Source organism: Chelonoidis abingdonii, chromosome 3 (assembly GCF_003597395.2).
Source record: "Chelonoidis abingdonii isolate Lonesome George chromosome 3, CheloAbing_2.0, whole genome shotgun sequence".
NCBI classification, from domain to species: Eukaryota; Metazoa; Chordata; order Testudines; family Testudinidae; genus Chelonoidis; species Chelonoidis abingdonii.
The window spans coordinates 117,886,609-117,908,611 of NC_133771.1; the positions used below are offsets into that span (position 1 = coordinate 117,886,609).

The window sequence follows — 22,003 nt, forward strand, 5'->3', positions numbered from 1 at the left end:
ACTCCAGGGGGCGACCTGCCGGCCCACCGAGTGTTGCTAGGGTAAAAGTTTCTCCGACGAACGTGCACGCAGCGCGCGCACACCTAACTGGAATGGATATGAGCAACACATCTCGAAGAACAACAGTTACAAAGGTGAGTAACCGTCTTTTTCCTTTCAGCAGCTCCAATAACTGCAAGGTAAGAAAAAACATAATTATAAGCTTAATTGTTCTGCAAATCCCTTCTGCCTAGAATACAGACAAAACAAACCAGCGTGTCTGTTTGTATGTGAACTGTGGATAGTGAAGTCATACTTTCCAGCTTAACAATCATTTTCTTTTGTGTGGAAGTGCTGATAATATTTCTTATTGAAAAAAGGGAATAAAAGGATAAACTTACTTTTACAGTATAAAATTAAGACGTTAGCAGTGATTTTTTGGATTCTTCCAGAAGAATGAATCAAAAAAAATAATGTCAGAGCGGGGCATTTCAGACAACAGATTCATTACTATTAAAATAACATTACAGCTTCTCTCTTTGTAGTGTGAATTATAAAATAAGTCTTTGCATCCTATCCCACAATACACAGTCACAACTGTAAACACCCTGCTGATCTTTTTTTGTTCTCTTCTTGAAAACTGTAATAGTTATTTGCTTTGTAAGCATAGAGGTCACTTATACAACTGTGCTGTGAAGGTCCATCTAGCCTAGTATGCTGGGTTCCAACAGTGGCGAATGCCAGGTGCCCCATATGGAATGAACAAAACAGGTGATCATCAAGTGATCCAACAGAGGTAGGGACACCATCCCTGCCCATCAGTCCTTGATGGACCTATCCTCCATGAACTTATTTAGTTCTTTTTTTAACCCTGTTATAGTCTTGGCCTTCAAAACATCCTACTCTGGCAAGGAGTTCCAAAGGTTGATTGTGTGTTCTGTGAAGAAATACTTCCTTTCATTTATTTTAAACAGGGCTTTAGAGCTGTGCTCTGGCTCCGCTCCAACTCCAGGCAAAAACCTGCAGCTCCAGTGCTCCGGAGCTGCTGCATGCTCCAGCGCTCCGGAGCTGCTGCATGCTCCAGCTCTGGGCTTCGCTCCAAAGCCCTGGTTTTAAACATGCTGCCTATTAATTTCACTTGGTGACCTCCAGTTTTTGCATTATGAGGAGTAAACAACACTTCCTTATTTACGTTCTCCACACCAGTCACGATTTTATAGACCTCTATCATATCCACCCTTAGTTATCTCTTTTCCAAGCTGAAAAGTACCAGTCTTATTAATCTCTCCTCATGTGGAAGCAGTTCCATACCCCTAATCATTTTTGTTGCCTTTTTCTGAACATTTTCCAATTCCAATATATCTTTTTATATCTTCAGAAATCTTACCCCATTCAAGAAATGCGTAATTGTATACTGGCAGCTCTTATTTTGCAAAGCACTTCATTGCACGTCAACTTTAAGCACAAGTAGTCTCTTTGACTTCAATGGACTACTCACACACTGTGCTGAATGTGGGACATAGAGGAAACTCAACTAGTTAGCACATTTATTCATTTCCAACATCTCCCCAAGAAGCTATTAGCAGTACTTACATCTAGTTGTTCCTTGGTGGGCTCTGGGGAGCAGTCAGGTATTACCAAACCAGAAGGGTCATCAAATGGATCATCTAATATTACTGTATGATTTATCCTAATGGGAAATGTAAAGTAAAGTCCAAGAGTCAGCATTTGTTTAAAACTAGCTCTTACTTTAATTGATGAACATGTGATCAATTTTAGGGATACCAGTAGATATTATATACTACTACAGGGCTAGACAAATAAATACTCTGTATACCTACATACTAAATTCTATGTACTAATATATAATGATTAATAAAGCCAGTTCAAATGTGCACACAGGCTGCTAGGATACAAGGAATAAAACTGAGTGTTTTTATTAATAACTAATTGTTGATTTTCTAATGTATTTGTTTATTCCCAGACCAACAGTTAATCTAGTTTGTGAGTAAAGTCCTCATTTCAACCTCTCTTGCCCTCTTAACTCTCCACTTAGTGCATCCTACAGTTATTTTTGGCTACATGGAATCAAAGCAAATATACAGCTGAACTGTTCGAAAGTGGTACACAGATTAATATACAGATCCAGTAAACAACCCAAACATGCCAAGAAATCTGTTATCTACAGCCAGATACTCAGATACCACAGAATATGCTCCAAGGAGAGAGTCACCTTAACACACTTAAGACCATGTTCAACAAGCAAGAATATTCCACCAGAGTAGAAGATCCCATCATGGAATAAGTCACCCAAATCCCTCAAGAGAAATAAAGCCTCCTCTGTCCGCACACCTCTAATTGTCACTTATGACCCACATTAGAACTCACTGGGAGGCAGGGGTATCAAACAATTACTACCTATACACTATGGGGACCATATTCTGAAGTAAATCTTTCCTGAACTGCCCCGCTCTTCTGTCCTTCAAACCACCCCACTCCAACCTCATCATCAGAAACAAGCTCTCCACAGACCAAGATACATCAGCTAAAAGCAACACCAGACCCTGTTAGATCGGCAGATACATAAATCTGTAGATATATCTGAACTGCAATAATTATCAATACCCCACACAATATACTTTTCAAGATCCAAGGGTCCTACACATGCCTGTCAACATGTGGTGTACCTCATCCAGCAGACTAAATGTCCCAACAATTATGTGGGTGAAACCAGACAATCACTGTATTCCTGAAGAACTCTCAGAAAAATTACAAAAGACAAAAAATACCCTCTCAATTGTGTGTGAACATTTTTCACAATGAGATCACTCTCTATCTGACCTCAGTTCTCATCCTCAAGGGAAACCTGTGTAACACTTTCAAAAGACAAGCCTGGGAGCTTAAATTTATACCTTCGCTAGACACAAACCATAAATCCAGTTTCAGTATTCAGTCCATGACTTTATTACAATAATCTATAACCCACTAACCTCCTCCCCTAGCTTTTTCTTCCTCTCCTTTTCCCTCTATGATCAGAGAGGTGTTAGCAGGCCACTTCACCTTAAATAGTCCCTTGAAATATGTGCTACCTACTTATGCTACAAAATCTGTTCCACCTTGTACTTAGCTTTGACACTCCGAGTACATTTTCCAGTCCTGAAGATCTGTGTGTAAGCTTGTTTCTCACAAGCAGAAGTTGGTCCAATAAAAGAAATTACCTCACCCACCTAGTCTCTCTCATATCCTGGAACCAACACACCTACAACACCACATACACAGATTAACAACATTATAAACATTATTTTGGATGGTCTGGACAACATCATCCATCCCATCTATGGGCCCAACCCTGCAAACTCACAATGGTGCTATGTGCAGATGCAGGGTCCTTCTGAGCTTACAGGTCGGGGGCCTACAACTTCTCTTTCAGCTGATAAGACAGCATGATCTAGTCAATGCATCTTCCTCTGAAGACATTTAGTAAGTCCCCATAACACTTAGTTACACAATATTTTACCAGTAATGATGGAACGAAGAAGCATACTAGATACTTTCACAAGTGTCCTGACATTGCCATATTAAGTCTATTTACAGAAAGCGCAAGGAACCAGTTTTTACAAAAATTACAACACACTCTCTGTAAGGGGACAGGTTCCATTCCCGCCTTCTGATACCCAGAAACCTCTCAGACTCTCCAGCGAGTAGCACTTCCATGTTATTTATTTATATTCCCGCCACCAATCCCAATACAGTCCTCTGCAGCTAAGTATTACAATGGTCTCTTGCCCCTTCCTGCAGGGCCAGAGAGGAACAGAGATCTCCCTCCCTTAGAATCCCAGAACAGATAGGGTTCAGCTAACCCAATCTTCTGCCCCTTCTTTCCTTTAACAGCCCTCAGGTGGTGCCTAACTAGCTGATCAGTCTCAAGACTGATGAACCAATTAGCCACATACTCCCCAGTCAGCCTTCTCCACAGAAACTAATTTGTACCTGAGTGATCTGAGGGCTGGCTAATGTGTTAGCCTCTAGCACTTTGTCACCTCTAAGCTAGGAAGTTAAACCTAGTCATACCTGATGTCTTGATAAGGAACAAATTCCTTGTCAACGAAAGTCTCGTTAATTTTCTTTAATACATCCATGCCTTCTGTTACTTCTCCAAACACTGTGTGCACACCATCAAGGTAATCTAGGTTTTCCCCTGTAGTAATAAGAAACTACAAAGACAAGATAAAAAAACCTGTTTACAAGTAAACCATAAAATTTTTAGAATCTCCATATAATTTTGGGCCTGACACCATGCCCTTTGAAGTAAGTGGGAGTTTTAGCATTAACTTCAATGGGAGAAGACAGGACCAGACCTTCAAGCAGTGTAAACCAATGTAGCTCCACTGGCTTTAATGGAACTATGACAGTTTACACCAGCTGAGCATCTAGCCCTCCACCCTTAATTTAGAACCAACACAAAAATGAATGACATTGGGAACCCATACTTTACAATCAAATTGGAAAAGTCTTGGTCATTGCTGTATTTAGCTGCACACAGTTCTAGCTAAGGGGAATTGACAGATTTGTCCCGGATCAGAAGAGCAGATGTTTTAAAAACAAATTTTTTAAGTATATGTAGGGAATACTACACATTAGGCCATTTAACTTCCACACTGTCCCCTTCAGTCTTTTTCTTCCTAAACAACATTATTTTTAGTAATTATTTTGTCAGCCTAGCACCTTTGATCAGCTCTACAGTAATGAACCAATAAGTGCACATGATGAAAAAAACATGTTATTAAGGTACAATTTCAATTTCCAAGTTAGAGAGTTTAATATAACTAGGAAGCTCTAGAATCATTTGAAAAAAAATATGAATACCTCATCAGTATCCTTTTAACTATAAAAAACAGTAACTGTGTGTTATTTTCATTGTTATCCACATTTTTTAAACCTGTGGAGTTTCCCTCTTTGCTATTCTAGAGTTATAGCAAAGCCTCACAATACTGTGCGCTGACCTGAGATCCATGTTGATCATTGCCATTGTTCACCATTGACACGGTTCCCTTTTTCTTGTGCTTAATTCTTGGCACTTTTTCTGCCTCAAAAAATCTAGCTTGATCACCATAGAGTTTACTGAAAATATATACAATAAATATGTTATGAGGCAGCAAGATTAAAAATGCTGACAGCGAAACAAGTGTTATACAACAGTGAACAAGACAAAATGATTTACCAAAATACATTATAATAGGAATGCTCAAATAAAATGATCACTTTACAGTACACATTTATAACGTGACTATAGAATTACCCAGCCACCCCCATAATGCAGATAATGTTAACAGCGCTTTCCTTGGAGATATTCTACAGAATGAGGGTTTTTTTAAGCATATCAGAAAACGTTTTCTGACATCTCTGGTAGATACTAGCATGTAATTTGCTAGAAGCTACTGTCAAAACATACTTTCAGTACAGTGTGCAGGGAATTAAAAGCATGATTCACTTTATCAAATATAAATGGTACTTGGGCACATAATTCTCCTTATAAAACAAAGTAAAAACCATTAAATAGTTTGCACATAGACTAAAATTGATCATCTGAACAGACAAAGCTGCAAACTTCATTTTACACATTAGCTTTCAAGGCATACAGGACTAGATGCAGTGATTTTAAGTCTCAATGTCTGATCCTGATCTGACATTGTTCTCCCCCAGGTGAGAGAGAACAGGAAGTTATTATTTTAAACTGATTGTAAACCTACATGTCCACTCTTAAATCCATTTCAACATGGCTTATATCAGTTTAGGTTGCACCAGAACTGAAACCCCCACATTTCTGTCCTGTTCAGCAATAAGAAAAAGGTAACATCCTCAGAATGGATCTGTATTCTCAGAGGCCAGCAGCAGAACAGAAGAGGGAAGCAAGTCAGCCTGCCACTCTTTTAGAAGATTCTACTTGTGACAGAGCACATCAAGGAGCCAGGCAGGGAAAGAAAAAATCAGTATATAATATGAAAAGGTGCAAAGGACGAGAAGATCCAGGAGTGACTGGTGACAGACCAGAACAATAATACACCAGAATCCTGGATTGTCAAAAGTTTTAAACCACTTACAGGGACAGAGTTTGGTCCCCATCTACCCTATACTGTGGGTAAAAAAGTTTATAACCAGGTCTCCCTAACACCATTATAGCATAGTATAACAGATGTAAAATTTATTTAGTTTACTTCCTTAAAGGTCCATATTACTGAGCTGGAGCAGTGTTAGCCAGTTTGCATGGGTGAATAACTGCAAGTCTATTGGCTGTAGAGAGTTACATGAGAACTATTCAGGTGTTTTTTTTTCCTGCAACTTGAACTTAATTTTTCCTTTGAATCTGATGTTCTAGAGGGAAAATCATCTGGAAGATTATGCAGTCAGCCAAAATTCTATCTTACCTCTTTGCATCTTTCTTCAGGTGCAACACTATAGAAAATTGATTTTTATAAGAAAGGTAATTTTCTTCCTAACATTCATTTTAATGCCTCCCTCTTAAAAAAACACTGGAACACAAGACTCTCCCAATTACCTATTACCAAAAAACACACTTCATGTATTTAATGTAGTTAAAATTTGAGCCCAAGCAACAGTTTTATTAATTTTGAAAGGGGGTTCAGGGAGTTGACACATGAATACAAAAATTTTTACTATAGTCACCTGCTTCCCCTCTATCACAAGCAAAATGTAAGTGCATTACATCATAGTTCTCAGCACTGAAGTAGAACAAATGTGATGACTTCCACAGCGCAGCTATGTAGGGCTCACAACGCAGCAGCCAAAGCTAGTCACCTGCTCACAATTACACCTGGTATTGATTTTATTTAAGAACAGATGTAGCCTACTGTCCCAAAAAAACCTAAACGTCTAGGATCAAAACTAGATCAACTACACTCCCAAATTAGGCCTATTTCATATAAGTAGGTTTTACTCACCAAAAGATAGATTCCCCTCCACGGCCAGTCCCCAAGGGGTCACCAGTTTGTATAATAAAATCCCTCTGTAACAATGCAAGATACACAAGGTATTAGTCTACTTACAGATGTAGAAAAAGAAGGAAATAAATATCTATTATAAACACTCACCTGTACATTGTGAATGAGGCAGTAGTTGTAGTACTTGATTTTGCAAAGCTTCAGAAAATTCTGACAAGCTACAAGAAATTACATTGAAATTTACAAACAAAAAAACAATGCAATTTGCACCTGGATCTTCTCTCTTTGGCTGTACTTGGATTTTATTAACATTGACTCTAAAGCCTGCTGCACATCTATGGAAAAGATTAAATACTATGCATTTTCCCTTCCTAGATCCCACATCCAACAATATTTAGAATAGCAATATGAAGAGTTGTACAACAAAGATCAGAGCACATTTCCTCCTCTCTAGCCTTCCCCAAATAAGGTCTACCAAGGAAAAAGTCAATGTTGTTTTTTCAATTTAAAACTTTTACGCTTACTCAATACTTTAGAAACATAAAAATAAGATGTATATTGTCTGTAGTAAAAGAAAATGAGCTCCCAACCAAAATTATTGCTTATAATTAGAAAAAAACAACAGCGTAATAAGTTCCCCCATACCCTTTAAATTAAATATAGAAACTAAGGCCTTCATCCTGCAAACACACACATTTAACTTACCAGCATAATCATCTTTTATCCTAAAATCCTTACATCCACCCAAACACAGACTGAAGGAAATAATGTAATTGCCACCTTGCATTTTCCAACTAAAAAAAAAATTCTTGCAGACTTTATGAGAACTGGCAACCAGAAAAGCGCAGGATTACTGCAAGCCCTCAACAAAGGACTCGTTAAGTATCAAAGCCGTGCCTGTGCTAGTCTGGAGCCACAAAATCAACAAAGAGTCCAATGGCACGTTAAAGACTAACAGATTTATTTGGGTATAAACTTCCCTGGGTAAAACCCCACTTCTTCAGATGCCTGGCGTGTTTGCATCAAGCCAAATGCAGCGAGCCCCACATTTTCATTGTGTGAAGGAGACAGTCAGCATCACCAGCTGCTCTGCTCAGGGACGTTGCCGGTGCCCATGTTTTGAACCCGCCTCTCACCCCCAGCCGGGGTTTCCCCCAGCACAGCACCGCGCCACCACCGCTATACTAAGCTCCGCGGCCTCCATCCGCCTGGGCCGAAGGAGCGGGACAGTAGCGCGGGGTGAGTCCGCCCCGCCCCGCCCCTCACCTCACCTCTGGGCCTCTCCTCCGTGTACAGGTCGATCACCAGGTCGCCCACCGTGGTCTCCAGCAGCACGGCCATGCCCGCCGCGCCCCGGAACCACAACCGCGCGCCAGGCCCAGCAGCGCGGCCCCGCCCGGCCGTCTCCGGGAGAGTTAAAGGGAAACGCTGCAATTTTCGGCTTCGCCACTACGGAGCGCGCCAGTGCAAACTGAGCATGCTCAGTGACACCTACTGAAGCCGCCTCCCGCCTCACCCTCTGCCCTCACTTGAGATGGCGGTGTGACGCGAGCGTAAAAGGGGGCAGGGCGGACGGGACGCGATGTGTGCGGGCACCAGCTGTAAAGGAGGGAAGAGCCGGAGGGTGGGGCTAAGTAAGGCGCGTGCGCGGCTTGGCGGCAGTGGTGAGCGCGCGCTGAGCCTGCTGGCGGGGCTATAAGACTGGGGCCGCGACGGGTCGGGGCTGCCCTGGTGGCTGGAGCTGCTGAGAGAGACGCGGGTCTGTGAAGTGTTTTACTGGTCTGTGTTCAGAGGTGTCCCTCCCTCGTCAGCGTGTGTTTCTGCCTGGAACCTCCGAGCCGTTCCCCGACTTGTCTCAGCGGCTGTGCCGCGTGTGGCTTCCCACCTTTAAATCGCTGGCTGCTTAAAGTGTTATTTTTCATTATTCTTAGCTCTGTTCTTGGTTTAGCTTTGCTAACGGTATGGGGGCGGGGGGCGCTGTCACTGTGCTGGGTAATAGTTTATTAGCAAACAGGTATTGGTTTGTAGGCCCTCTAGCACTGGCACCTCTTACTTAATTGGCCTCTCAGAGTTGGTAAGACAACTCCCACCTTTTCATGCTCTCTGTATGTGTATCTGTATCTCCTCACTATCTGTTCCATTCTCTGCATCCAAAGATGTAGCCCACGAAATACATTTGTTAGTTTCTAAGGTGCCACAAGTACTCCTTTCTGCAGTTATAGACTAACGCGGCTGCTATTCCGAAACCACTCACACCTCAGTGTTTCGGTTTTTATTGCATTTCTGTAATTTTCTATTCTTAATTCTATTTTTCTTTTAATAACACAGGTGATTCTTTGGGATCATATGATTTTGAGATTGACTTGACTTCCTGGGTTGTTGTAGCTGTGTTGGTCCCAGGATATTAGAGAGACAAAGTGAATGAGGTAATATGTATCTTTTATTGGACCAACTTCTATTGCTGGCAGAAAAGCTCTGGGTGGCTCAAAAGCTTGCCTCTCTTACTAACAGAAGTTAGCTCCAATAAAAGCTATTAGTTTACCCACTTTGTCTTCCTGAGTTGGTGTAAACATTTCTTCCGTTTGCTTTGCTCTGCCAATGGGGATTGCCTTTTTCAGCTGTTGTTCTGCTTCACTCTCCAGTGATTTTTCGCTACATCCCTTTTGTGCAGAAATTGGCTCCCAAATATTCACTATAGGCTAGATTTTTAAAGGTTGAAGACACCTAGATGTGTTTGAAAATCCCTCTTATAGCCAGATTTGTAAAGGTATTAAGGGGACACTGCTGTTTTGTATGAAATCTTTCACAAAAGCAAACTTCCACTGTGAATTTTACCAAACGTACAACCTCAAAACAGACTGACAACCAAAAGAATTCAAAAAATGAGTTAAGCACTGTGACAGACTGTACCCTTTTTCCACCACTTTTACAAAACTTTGATAAATTTTTGTTCAAAGTATGCCTTGTGAGGTATGCCTTGTGATTCAGATGCATCAGAAGAAATGGTTTTTTTACCCATGAAAGCTTATGCCCAAATAAATCTGTTAGTCTTTAAGGTGCCATCAGACTACTCATTGTTTTTGTGGATACAGACTAACACAGCTACCCCTCTGATAAAAATAAAATGGATTATCACTGGGTAAGTAGAGCCATTCTTTGGTAGGAAGAAGGATCTGAGTGAGAAATTTACATCTTGGCAGTGGAAGAGCCAGAGGCTCCCATGTAAACAGACTGGCTGTTGCCTGAACCCCAGATGGAAATGATCCTTAAAGATGAGGAACAGGAGACACAAATCACTTCTCTGCCCTCATCTTTATTCACAGCATTAATAATGTTTTGAAAGACAAAAGAAACATCACTGAATTGCAGGAGGGGTCATGGCTGAAAAATCCAGCCAGAGTGCTGTAAACATATGATGAGATAAACCTTTTTGCTTTAACTTCACTGTTAAGATAGGTATTACTCTGCGTTTTACCTAGCGATTAAAAAAAAATAATTGTGATTAATCACACTGTTAAATGATAATAGAATACAGGCAAGTCTCATTACATGGGGGGTTCTGTTCTGTGCTTAATGCGTAAAGCGAAAAGCGCATATAGTCAAAATTACATTGAGTTGAATGGTGGGTGGAATCGCCTGCACTTCAGGTACAGTATTAAAATTTTTTCTTTTGTGTTTTTGCCGACTGCGTGAAGCTGAAATCGTGCATGTTAAATGCGCATAAGAGCCAACAGGCCTGTACTGTTTATTTAAATATTTTTAGATAGACTCAGAGACTTTAAGGTCAGAAGGGACCATTATGATCATCTAGTCTGACCTCCTGCACAAAGCAGGCCACAGAATCCTACCTATCCACTTCTATAACAAACCCCTAACCTATGTCTGAGTTATTGAAGTCTTCAAATGGTGGATTTGAGACCTCAAGCTGCAGAGATCTCCAGCAAGTGACCATGCCCCACGCTGCAGAGGAAGGCGAAAACCAGGGTCTGCATCTGCCCCGGAGGAAAATTCTTCCTGACCCCAAATATGGGCGATCAGCTAAACCTGAGCATGTGGGCAAGACTCACCAGCCAGCATCAGGAAAGAATTCTCTGCAGTAACTCAGATCCCATCCATCACAGACCACTGGGCATACTTACCTGCTGATAATCAAAGATTCAATTGCCAAAATTAGTCTATCCCATCATACCATCCCTTCCATAACTTATCAGCTTAGTCTTTAAAGCCAGATATGTTCTTGCCCCCACTACTCTCTTGGAAGGCTGTTCCAGAACTTCACTCCTCTACATTGGTTAGAAACCTTCGTCTAATTTTCAAGTCATAACTTCCTACTGTCCAGTTTATACCCATTTGTTCTTTTTACACATTGGTACTAAGCTTAAATAATTCCTCTCCCTCCCTAATATTAATCCCTCTGATATATTTATAAAGAGCAAGCATATCCTCCCGCAGCCTTCTTTTGGTTAGGCTAAACAAGCCAAGCTCTTTGAGTCTCCTTTCATAGGACAGGTTTTCCAGTCTCGGCATCATCCTAGTGTAGCTGTCTCTGAAACCTGTTCCCAGTTTTTGAATTCATCCTTCTTAAAACATGGGAGACCCAGAACTTGCACACCAATATTCCAGATGAGGTCTCACCAGTGCCTTATATAACAGTACTAACACCTCCTTATCTTTGCTGGAAATACCTCACCTGATGCTCCTAAAACTGCATTAATTTTTTTAATGGCCATATCACACTGGCGGCTCATAGTCATCCTGTGATCAACCAATACTCCAAGGTCGTCGTCCTCCTCTGTTATTTCCAACTGATGTGTCCCCAATTTATAATGTTTTCTACATTTTCAAATACAATTCTTTAAATTATAACACGAAGTACAAAGTGTACAGTGCTCACTTTATATTTTTTATTACAAATATTTGCACTGTAAAAATCAGAAGAAATAGTATTTTTCAATTCACCTAATACAAGTACTGTAGTTCAATCTCTTTATTGTGAAAGCTGAACTTAGAAATGTAGAATTATGTACAAAAAAAACTTGCATTCAAAAATAAAACAATGTAAAACTTCAGAGCCTACAAGTCCACTAATTTGTATTTCTTGTTCAGCCAATCGCTCAAACACATTTGGTTACATTTGTGGGAGATAATGCTGCCTGCTTCTTGTTTAGTGTCACCTAAAAGTGAGAACAGGTGTTCTCACAGCACGGTTGTAGCTGGCATTGCAAGATATTTACATGCCAGCTATGCTAAAGATTCATATGGCCCTTCATGCTTCAATCAAGATTCCAGAGGACATGAGTCCATGCTGATGATGGGTTCTGCTCGATAATAATCCAAAGCAGTGCAGACCAACGCATGTTCGTTTTCATTATCTGAGTCAGATGCCACCAGCAGAAGGTTGATTTTTCTTTTTTTGGTGGTTCGGGTTCTGTAGTTTCCGCATTAGAGTCTTGCTCTTTTAAGACTCCTGAAAGCATGCTTCACACCTCATCCCTCTCATATTTTGGAAGACGCTTCAGATTCTTAAACCTCAAATCGAGTGCTGTAGCTATCTTTAGAAATTTCACATTGGTACCGTCTTTGTATTTTGTCAAATCTGCAGTGAAAGTGTTCTTAAAACAAATAACATGTTGAGTCATCATCCAAGATGGCTATAACATGAAATCTGTGACAGAATACAGGTAAAACAGCAGGACGCATACAATTTTCCCACATTTTTTTTAACGCGTCATCAGCATAGAAGCATGTCCTCTGGAATGGTGGCCAAAAAATGAAGGGGCATATGAATGTTTAGCGTATCTAGCACGTAAATACCTTGCAATGCCGGCTCCAAAAAAGTTCCATGTGAAGGCCTGTTTTCACTTTCTGATGACACTGTAAATAAGAAGCAGGCAGCATTATCTCTTGTAAATGTAAACAAGCTTGTTTGTCTTTAGTGATTGACTGAATAAGAAGTAGGATTAAGTGGACTTGTAGGCTGTAAAGTTTTGCATGGTTTTGCTCCAGTACATATTGTAACAAAACTGTACATTTGTAAGTTGCACTTTCACGATAAAGAGCTTGCAGTACAGTACTTGTACAAAATACTGTTTCTTTTATCATTTTACAGTACAAAATTTTTGAAATCAAAATAATATAAAGTGAGCATTGTACACTTAGATTTCAATTGCAACACAAAACAATCTGAAAATGAAAAATTCAAAAATATGTAACTTCAATTAGTATTGTTTAACAAAGCAATTAATTGCAATTAATTTTTTAGTTAATAGTCTCAGTTAACTGTGATTAATTAACAGACCTAGATTTACCTTTTTATTTCTTTGTAACCAATTCTGATTTTTATACTTAAACTCATTTTATTGTTTTATCTAAACCAGTGTGTTTGGAAGGGTTTGGGGAACTCCATTTGAGATGACAAGGTTTGTGCATATAATTTTCTATTAATGAAATTACAGACTTTATATCACCTTGTGTTGTCCAGGAAAGTACTGGGAAGAGACACATTTCTGGGGGAAAGTCTGGGACTAGGAATCTGCTGTTGTTGCTCTGCAGTATAATTCAAGGGTGGCAGACTATCTGAAGCACTCTTGCAGTATAACAGGTAATTTACATGCTGAAGGCTGTGTGGGAGCAGGCCAGGCATGTAAAAGGGAACCCAATTGGAGAATTAAAGGGATACAGCTGTCCATCAGTCCAGATTGGATGCATGTGACATTTCCCAGGTTACAATGTCATTAAATTAAAATTAATAAATACATACATTTGGGGCTCCTTTTTATTTGCCTTTGCATTACTGAGCTAATAGAGTGCATTAGGTTCATACTTTTGCTGTTACCTCTCCCAAAGACTGGATCTACTTAAAGCAGTTGTATAACATTCAGTTCAACATTTTGGACTTCCAGTAACACTACACCTTCCCTATCAGAGGTATTTATATCTGAGTTTCTGCAGTCCCCTCATTTGTGTGGACATAATGGAAAACTAATTAAAGCTGCCTCCCCACCCTTCAATTTCCCTTAATTTATTAAGGACTTGTTACAGGGACACAGTAAAGGTATGAAGTTAATGCACATAAGTTAGAGCTCATGATATCTCGGAGTGGATGCTCTTTGTTCAGAAGTGAAGTCTCCTTAGTCCAAAAATAAAGAGGGAACCAGAGGAGCACTCAGGGCAACGCTCAGCAAAGTCAAGCTATGTAGTATTTCACAGATATCAGATCTGGTCTGACAAAATTTCAGTACGTGGTGTAGGGTTCAAATTTAAGGTGCTCCTTCTCCTCCACCTTGTGCTGGTCACAATGGCTTTCGTGATCAGGAGAGTGAAGGTCTGCCACTGCCACAGTCATGGTAGATGCTGCTGTGCATACAGAGGGCGTTGGCCTATCTGAACAGGGATTTCCTCTTTAAGCAAAAAGGAGTACTTGTGGCGCCTTAGAGACTAACAAATTTATTTGAGCATGCTGTAGCCCACGAAAGCTTATGCTCAAATAAATTTGTTAGTCTCTAAGGTGCCACAAGTACTCCTGTTCTTTTTGCAGATACAGACGAACATAGCTGCTACTCTGCAACCTCTTTAAGTAATGTATATAAAATGGTGGCACTTTTGTCCCATTAATATTAACCAATTGATCCACATTTTTGAAGCTTTAAACTGTAAAGATTCCTGTTTGATTTCAGCCTCTCCCTTCTTGCTAACCACACGTAATGTAAACCTTTTCTTTTATTAACTACATGCGCCCAGGAAAATTTAACTTACAAACACAGCAAGGTCACTCAGACCTTTCTTACATCATGATGGTAATATTAATGAGTCCGTGACTGCAATATCCACAAAGGTGTGAAGACACAGTCTGATAGGCTGCAACAAATATATTTTCAGCTCACTTAGAATGCCAGGATGTTGCGCCTTGGCCCATGTGCGGGGTTGGTCACCTGGCCCAGAAATAGGATGTGGCAGTTACTAAACATGCTCTGTATTTGTTTTTGTATCTGTAAGGATGTTTTTATTGTAGGCAAGCTCCCTTGCAGATCATTCCCTGTTGACTCACCTGATATCTGAATCAATCAGGCCTCCAGGGGGAAAATGTTACAAGTATATTAGCTTAAAACAGCCATGTGACATCAGTGGCTGATCAATGCAAAAGCATGCACATGTCTTCTGTGAAGGATGGGTTTGCTGAAAACACTGAGAAGTGGCTTGAAAAGGAGGATACTGATCTTATCAAGATCTGAAGAAAATAATGTATCAAGAAATACCTATCTCATAGAACTGGAAGGGACCCTGAAAGGCCATTGTGTCCAGCCCCCCTGCCTTCACTAGCTGGACCAAGTACCTATTTTGCCCCAGTTCCCTAAGTGGCCCCCTCAAGGATTGAGCTCACAACTGCTGGGTTTAGCAGGCTAATGCGCAAACCACTGAACTATCCCTTCTAAGCTGGATGCATACACTGCATATTGTGGCCACGTGATAGAGACTTAGAGCTAGAATCACAAAGATACCTAGCCTCCAAACCAGGGGCTTAAGTTTGGGTTTCAGCACATAAGTTCCAGTTTTTTAGGCTCTGCTGCAATTCACAAAACTCCTGCTGAACCTAGTAGGTTCCTAAACTCACTGAGTGCCTACATTTTCAGGCTGTGGGAACCATGCAAGCAAGAGGATCTCACCACACCCCTACTGCCCTGCTTTGATCTAGCCCCAGCTGTTACAGCCACTGCAATATACACCCACACAGGGATAGAGCCTGTAGCACACACAGCAAATCCGTACACATCAGGGGAGAAACCCTTTACACACAGGGGTGGGGACTGTAACACATCAAAATCCTCCCGTAGGCAGTGGGGGCAGGCAGATTTTAATACAAATACAAAATCACTCCACCTCACCTATCATTCCACCAAAGGCAAGAAGACCATAACATACAGCAGCATTGCACCCCTGCCCTCCATCTTCACAGAAGAGTCTGTGGTTTGATCTACTGGCCTTCACTAAGCTCCAGCAAGCCTTGTGCACGCAGACCTTTTAGGTTTCAGTGGGAATTGTTCATGCAGAGGACTATAGAACAGAATAGTAGCAGGAATGCCTTTGACAGGCTATAAACTTTGAGCCTGATCCTGCAAACACAAACTAGTGAGCACAGGGTTTACTAATGGAAGTACTCATAGTAGAAAGCACTATGGTGACTATTAAGTTAACTATTTTGAAGGCTTAGGCAAGATTTAAGACCTAGGCTATATGCTGGCATTTTGTATAAGGGTCGATTTTACCCATAGTGCTTACTATTTTGAGTATTCCTTTGAACTCCAGTTTGAACAAACAGTGTGCTCACTAATAAATGTTTGCAAAGCCACACCTCTTAGGAATCCTGAATTTTGTTTTTAAAATTACCTTAAGAAATGGTTTCAGCTTCTCCTTAACTTCAACTTTAATATATTCTCCCTCCCCAAAAAACCCACGTTTGCATTCCTAGCAACTCAAACAGCATTGAAAATCATACAAAACAATTTAAAATTCTATACATATATTTTAAAATGTTTTAGTAGTTAAACACACATAGTTGAATCATCCAAGTGTGTGGTCTCTTGTGGAGAAAAGGACAAGAGGAACTAATTCTAAGAGCTAGCAACAATTAGTAGAATTAATTATATTGTTCAAATTAAGTAGGTAAATCACTATTCTATCAGTTATGTAATGAGATTACAGATACAGCAGAGACTGTGAAATTTGTTTTCTGCATAAAGGTGAAAAAGTTATGCAGTACTGTGACACAGAGACCCGTTGGCAAATAGTCCCCTTTTCTCTATAAACAGCTCTCACCTCAGACCTGACAAACTCATTACACCAAACACATATCTTGCAGGGTATTTATCCACAAGGGATACCATGGAAGGAATCTACGGAAAGCTCGTAACTTGTCAAGACTCACAATCATTGCGTGTTATATGTATGAATAATATTTAAAGGAACAATGTATTTATATTGAGAGTATGCTTTATGGACTTAGAATATAAATTAATTACCAGGAGGAAATGTGCCCCAATGATGGCCCATTCAAGCAAGAGGGAGTTGTCACCCCTTTCTGATCAGCCAGCAAGGTAATGCAAGGCTCAATTGACCAGCCTTGCTCCCTTCCAAAACTATCCATGGAGAACACATCAGAGCCACCATCAAACAATGAAAACCTCCTACAGGTGAAGGAACTGTTAAAACAGACAAAGCTTCTCCATGTCAGTAAATAGAAACAAATGGCTTTTTTTAGAAGAGAGGATCAAGGGGAGGAAAAGAGAGGATGGTTTTATGGGGTAAAGGAAAACAGAAGAGAAAGGAAGGAAGTCAACAGTTAGATAAGTATCCTGTACAGGGACCATCGAAGCTGGGATTTTTCAGAGGAGTCTGAGGGACTTAGTTAGACACCCAACTCCCATTTAATCTCAATAGGAGTTGAGTGCTTGAATCCTTTAGGACAGTGGTCCCCAACGCGGTGCCCGTGGGGGCATCTTAATGCGCCCACGTCCTGGACCCCGGAAGAGCACCCCCCAAAATGCCGCCGAATTTCAGCAGCATTTTGGCAGGGACACCTCTCAATGATGTCACTTGTCGACGGGAAGTGGCATCATCGAAAGACATCACTCCCGAATTTCGACGGGGACACCTCTCCGTGACGTCGCTTATCGACGGCAAGCAGCATCATCGAGAGGCGCCGCCGCCGAAATGCCGCCTTGGCAGGTGCTCCACCACTACAGTGGTCCTTCGTCTGGTGCCCACGAGACTAAAAGGTTGGGGACCACTGCTTTAAGATCTGTTGAAAATGCAAGGCTAAAGAGGATCTTTATTTTGCTATGTGTTTGTATATTCATATAGTGTTATAAATAATCTTGCTGTTAGTACATTTTAAGTATGATTTAATCACAAAGTCCACACTCAGAACATCATAGCAGCTTTAGAAGTGGGCCTGGTGTCAGTTGTGAAATGTTCATCAGGCTTTTGTCAGAACATAACCCACTGAAACATGAACTATTTCTATGACTCACCACTGGAATGCAATCCATAGTTAGGAATCCATTTTATTTAAACCTACTCCCACCAGCATATGCAATATTCACAAGTGCCAACAAATGGTGCATGCCTATATCTGCCATTCCAGCCTCACAAACAGTTTTGTAACTATTAAGAAATTCAGCAAAATAGATCCCTATTTACCAGATAGATTTATTGCATTATGTTGCTGGTTGACCTCTGGCTGACCAGAGTGAGAATGCACAATGAACAGACACAAACAGAACTTCTGCCCCTCTTTGAGTGGTAGTTGTATTATGGATGAGTCTTCTTTTTGAAAACTGCTTCAGTAGGCAGCCATGCTGCAGTATATGTTTACATTAGGGCTGTCAAACGATTAAACAAAAATCACAATTAAGTTACAAAATAGTTACAATTAATCACACCGTTAAACAATAATAGAATACCAATTTAAATTCAGCATGGAAGCATGTCCTCTGGAATGGTGTCGGGAGCATGAAGAAGCATATGAATGTTTAGCATCTCTGGCTTGTAAATACCCTGCAATGTCGGTTACAACAGTCCCATGCAAATCCCTGTTCTCACTTTCAGGTGACGTACATAATAAGTGGCCAACATTATCTCCCATAAATATAAACAAACTTGTTTCTCGTAACAATTGGCTGAACAAGAAGTCCACTGACTGAGTGGACTTATAGGCTCCAAACTTTTAAATTGTTTTGTTTTTGACTCCACTTATATATAAAAAAAAATCTGTATTTGTAAATTGTACTTTCATGATAAAGAGATTGCACTACAGTACTTGTATGAGGTGAACTGAATAATACTATTTCTTGTTTCTTTTTTACAGTGCAAATATTTGTAACAAAAGTGAGCACTGCACACTTTGTATTCTGTGCTGTAATTGAAATAAATATATCTGAAAATGTAGAACATCCACAAATATTTATAATAAATTTAAATTGGTATTTGATTAATGTTTAACAATTCAATTAAAACCAATTAATTGTGACTATTTTTTTAATCTAGTTAATTTGTTTTGCATTAATCGCTTGCATTAACTGTGATTAATTGACAGCCCTAATTTAAATGGCAGTGTGTGGATAGAGAAAGGAAATGGAAATCAAGACATCTGTGTTCTATTCCTTGCCCTGTCAGTGATTAGCTGTGTGACCTTAGGCAAATCACAAAACTTCTCTGTGCCTCAGTCTCCTGATCTGTTAACTGGAAATAATAATAATAAAAATCATACTTACTGTTGGAAGTGTTTTGAAATTATCAGATAAAAGCAACTATATAAAATATTCATTATTAAATAAATTCTGGATAAATCAAAATAAAAAAATATATAAAGTTTATCTGGAGATAAACAAAACAAAAATAAAAAACTAAAATAAAACACAACCAAGCAGTTATGTACACGAAAGTTTCTTCAGTGCTGAAATGGTTCAAAGTCAAAGAAGTGAGAAGAATGGGCAAGATGTCATTTCCTGTAAAACTCCTAAGCCTCATGCTCCATTGCCTTGCACCTATGCCAAGTGAGTGCAAAGCGGGTGTAAAATACTACTTCTCTGTTTTCATAACATTTCACATTTGCTTTACACAGATGTAAATGATCATGCAAGATGCAAGGTAATTGAAAATAAGCCCTTTTGTGTATTTAACTTTTAAGTACACAGATCTTCTATCCTTCAAATTATTATTATTATTTTTTGCACAGAGTTTTAAATGTATTTACCTTTCCTGTCTATTATATCTGGAATCTCCCCTTCCCAGCGATATAGAGCTCCCACTTCTGGCCTTGCAGGGTATGGAGGTCTCAAACCTGGTTCTGGTGCAAGACAAAATATTTCCTACATCTCAAACCAGTGCAGATTACATCAGAAAATTCCACATATGGGAAGAAAGAAGGAAACATTTATCTGACAGTTTGTTTGTTTTTTTAATACAGTGTCTCTTCAAAACTCCTCAAAGGTTTGAGAATTTGGTACATTCAAAATAGCTTCAAAAAAGGATTTGTAGACTGAGTGCAGGTGAGGCCATGCAAAGATGCATGGTGAAGTATTTATCACATGAATATCATCACTTATGTTCATATGGTCTGTGTGGGGATGTGAGTCTATCTGAATACAATACAGTACATATATTTTCTTACTGTAAAAAGCATTATTCAAAATGTGCCATTTGTTTTCTTAATATAAAATGGATATTTAGAGCGCAGCACTGGCTCACTGTAAAAAGTCTCCCAGCAGGCCCTGATACGACAGAACAAAATGGTTTAAGAGAAATCATTAGCATCAGTTGCATCAAAGATTCATAAACTCCAAATTCTTAAAATAGGCTTTAGTTCAGCAGACAACTGCAGACTGTCAAGTAAATAAGAAGGAGTTTTAAAAGGCTGTAAGCAGGCCTAATTAATGTTCTTTGCTTTTTGGTTAAGGGGATTTATAAAAGTAAATATTATTTTTTAAAAAGATGTGTAATGAATAATACCTTGGGGCCCAATTATTTGTTTTAACAATCTGGGGACCTAATCCTACAAAGAGTTGTCCACAAATATAGAGCCTGACCCAAAACCCACTGAAGGCCATGGCAGTCTATCCACTGACTTAACAGGTTTTGGCTTAGATCCATAGTTACTCCTGTGTAGAAACCCACTGCAGTCGGTGAGTACAGGAATAACTATAAATGTGTTTGTAGCAATTTTCATAACCAGGCCACTGTATTATTATTGTAATTAAAATAATTCAAAACATCTAATTTTCTTTCCTCTCCTTAAGATGTTTGTTTACATTTGATGTTTCACTCAGCTTGGACAGTTTCACTTTCCACTTGCAATAAATGTAATTTGCTAATTTCCCTTGACTAGTGCCCTGCTATTGTAATGATATTTCCAGTGAAGTTTCCTAAGGAAAAATAATGCCAGACTGAAAACGACAGAGGGAAACAAAGATTAATCCCATTAGAACATTTACTTTAAACAAAGGCAGAATTAAGGTTGTCTGGTGGTGACCGTGATTGAGTAGGGTTTCTCGGGAAATGGATAGTGTGTTTGTGAGAGTCAGTGCAAGTGTGAGACGGATGTAGGTATGGAACAGGGTGGGCAAACTTTTTGGCCTGAGGGCCACATCTGGTTATAGAAATTGTATGGCAGGCCATGAATGCTCACAAAATTGGGGTTGGGGTATGGGATGGGGTGAGGGCTCTGGCTGAGGGTGTGGGCTTTGGGGTGGAGCTGGGGATGACAGGTTTGGGGTGCAGGAGAGTATTCCGGGCTGGGACTGAGGGATTTGGAGGACAGGAGGGAGATCAGGGCTGGGACAGGAGATTGGGGCATGGGGAGGGGGGAGTGGCTCAGGGGTGCACCTTCCAGAAGCAACAGCATGCCCCTCCTCTGGCTCCTACATGGAGGTGTGGCTAGGTGTCTCTGCTGCATGCTGCCCAGTCTGCAGGCACCGCCCCTGCAGCTCCCATTAGATGCAGTTCCCCACCAATGGGAGCTATGGAGGCAGGGGCAGCATGTGGAGCAGAGACCCCTGGCTGCACCTATGCATAGGAGCTGGGGGTTATGCCACTGCTTCTGCAAGCCACACAGTGGCCCCCAACCCTGCTCCCTGGGACCTCACTCCCCAGCAGGAGCTGGAAGGTCAGATTAAAACAGCTGACAGGTCAGATGCAGCCCTCATGGGCCAGTTTGCCCCGCTCTGGTATAGAACCTGGGTTCAGTGGTTTTGAGTTTTTCATTATTATCTCTTAGCAACCTTAACTGGTCTTCACAAAGTGTTTTGGGGTTTGAATATTTATTAACCTTTGCACAGTCTTCCTTGAAAGAGGGCCAAATCCCAACACGCAGGACTGTCCGGCCGCCTCGGGACCCCCTGCAGTGCGGACAGAGGGAGGAACGGCCCGGGCCTGGGCCTGCTTCGTGGCTCTGCTTTCCCGCTTTTGTCCCGTTCGCGGCGGCGTCTCCCGCCAGGGGAAAAGCTGGCCTTGGAGCCCCCAGCACTGCTGCGGGCGGGAAGCGGGACGGAAGACGAGGCTTTCCCTAGCAC

General features: G+C 40.7%; 1 protein-coding gene across 1 annotated transcript in view; it reads right to left on the minus strand.

Moving 5' to 3' along the window:
• The window catches only part of PPIL4 (peptidylprolyl isomerase like 4), a 41,554-nt gene extending 33,196 nt beyond the window's left edge, over positions 1–8,358 (minus strand). Inside the window, exons 1-6 of the mRNA XM_032771767.2 lie at positions 8,210–8,358; positions 7,089–7,156; positions 6,939–7,003; positions 4,983–5,100; positions 4,051–4,193; positions 1,573–1,669 (exon numbers count right to left, since the gene is read on the minus strand). Of these exons, the coding sequence (XP_032627658.1) occupies positions 1,573–1,669; positions 4,051–4,193; positions 4,983–5,100; positions 6,939–7,003; positions 7,089–7,156; positions 8,210–8,279 (561 nt within the window). The 5' untranslated portion in view covers positions 8,280–8,358. The remainder of the gene's footprint in view (positions 1–1,572; positions 1,670–4,050; positions 4,194–4,982; positions 5,101–6,938; positions 7,004–7,088; positions 7,157–8,209) is intronic.
• Positions 8,359–22,003: the final 13,645 nt, after the last annotated feature.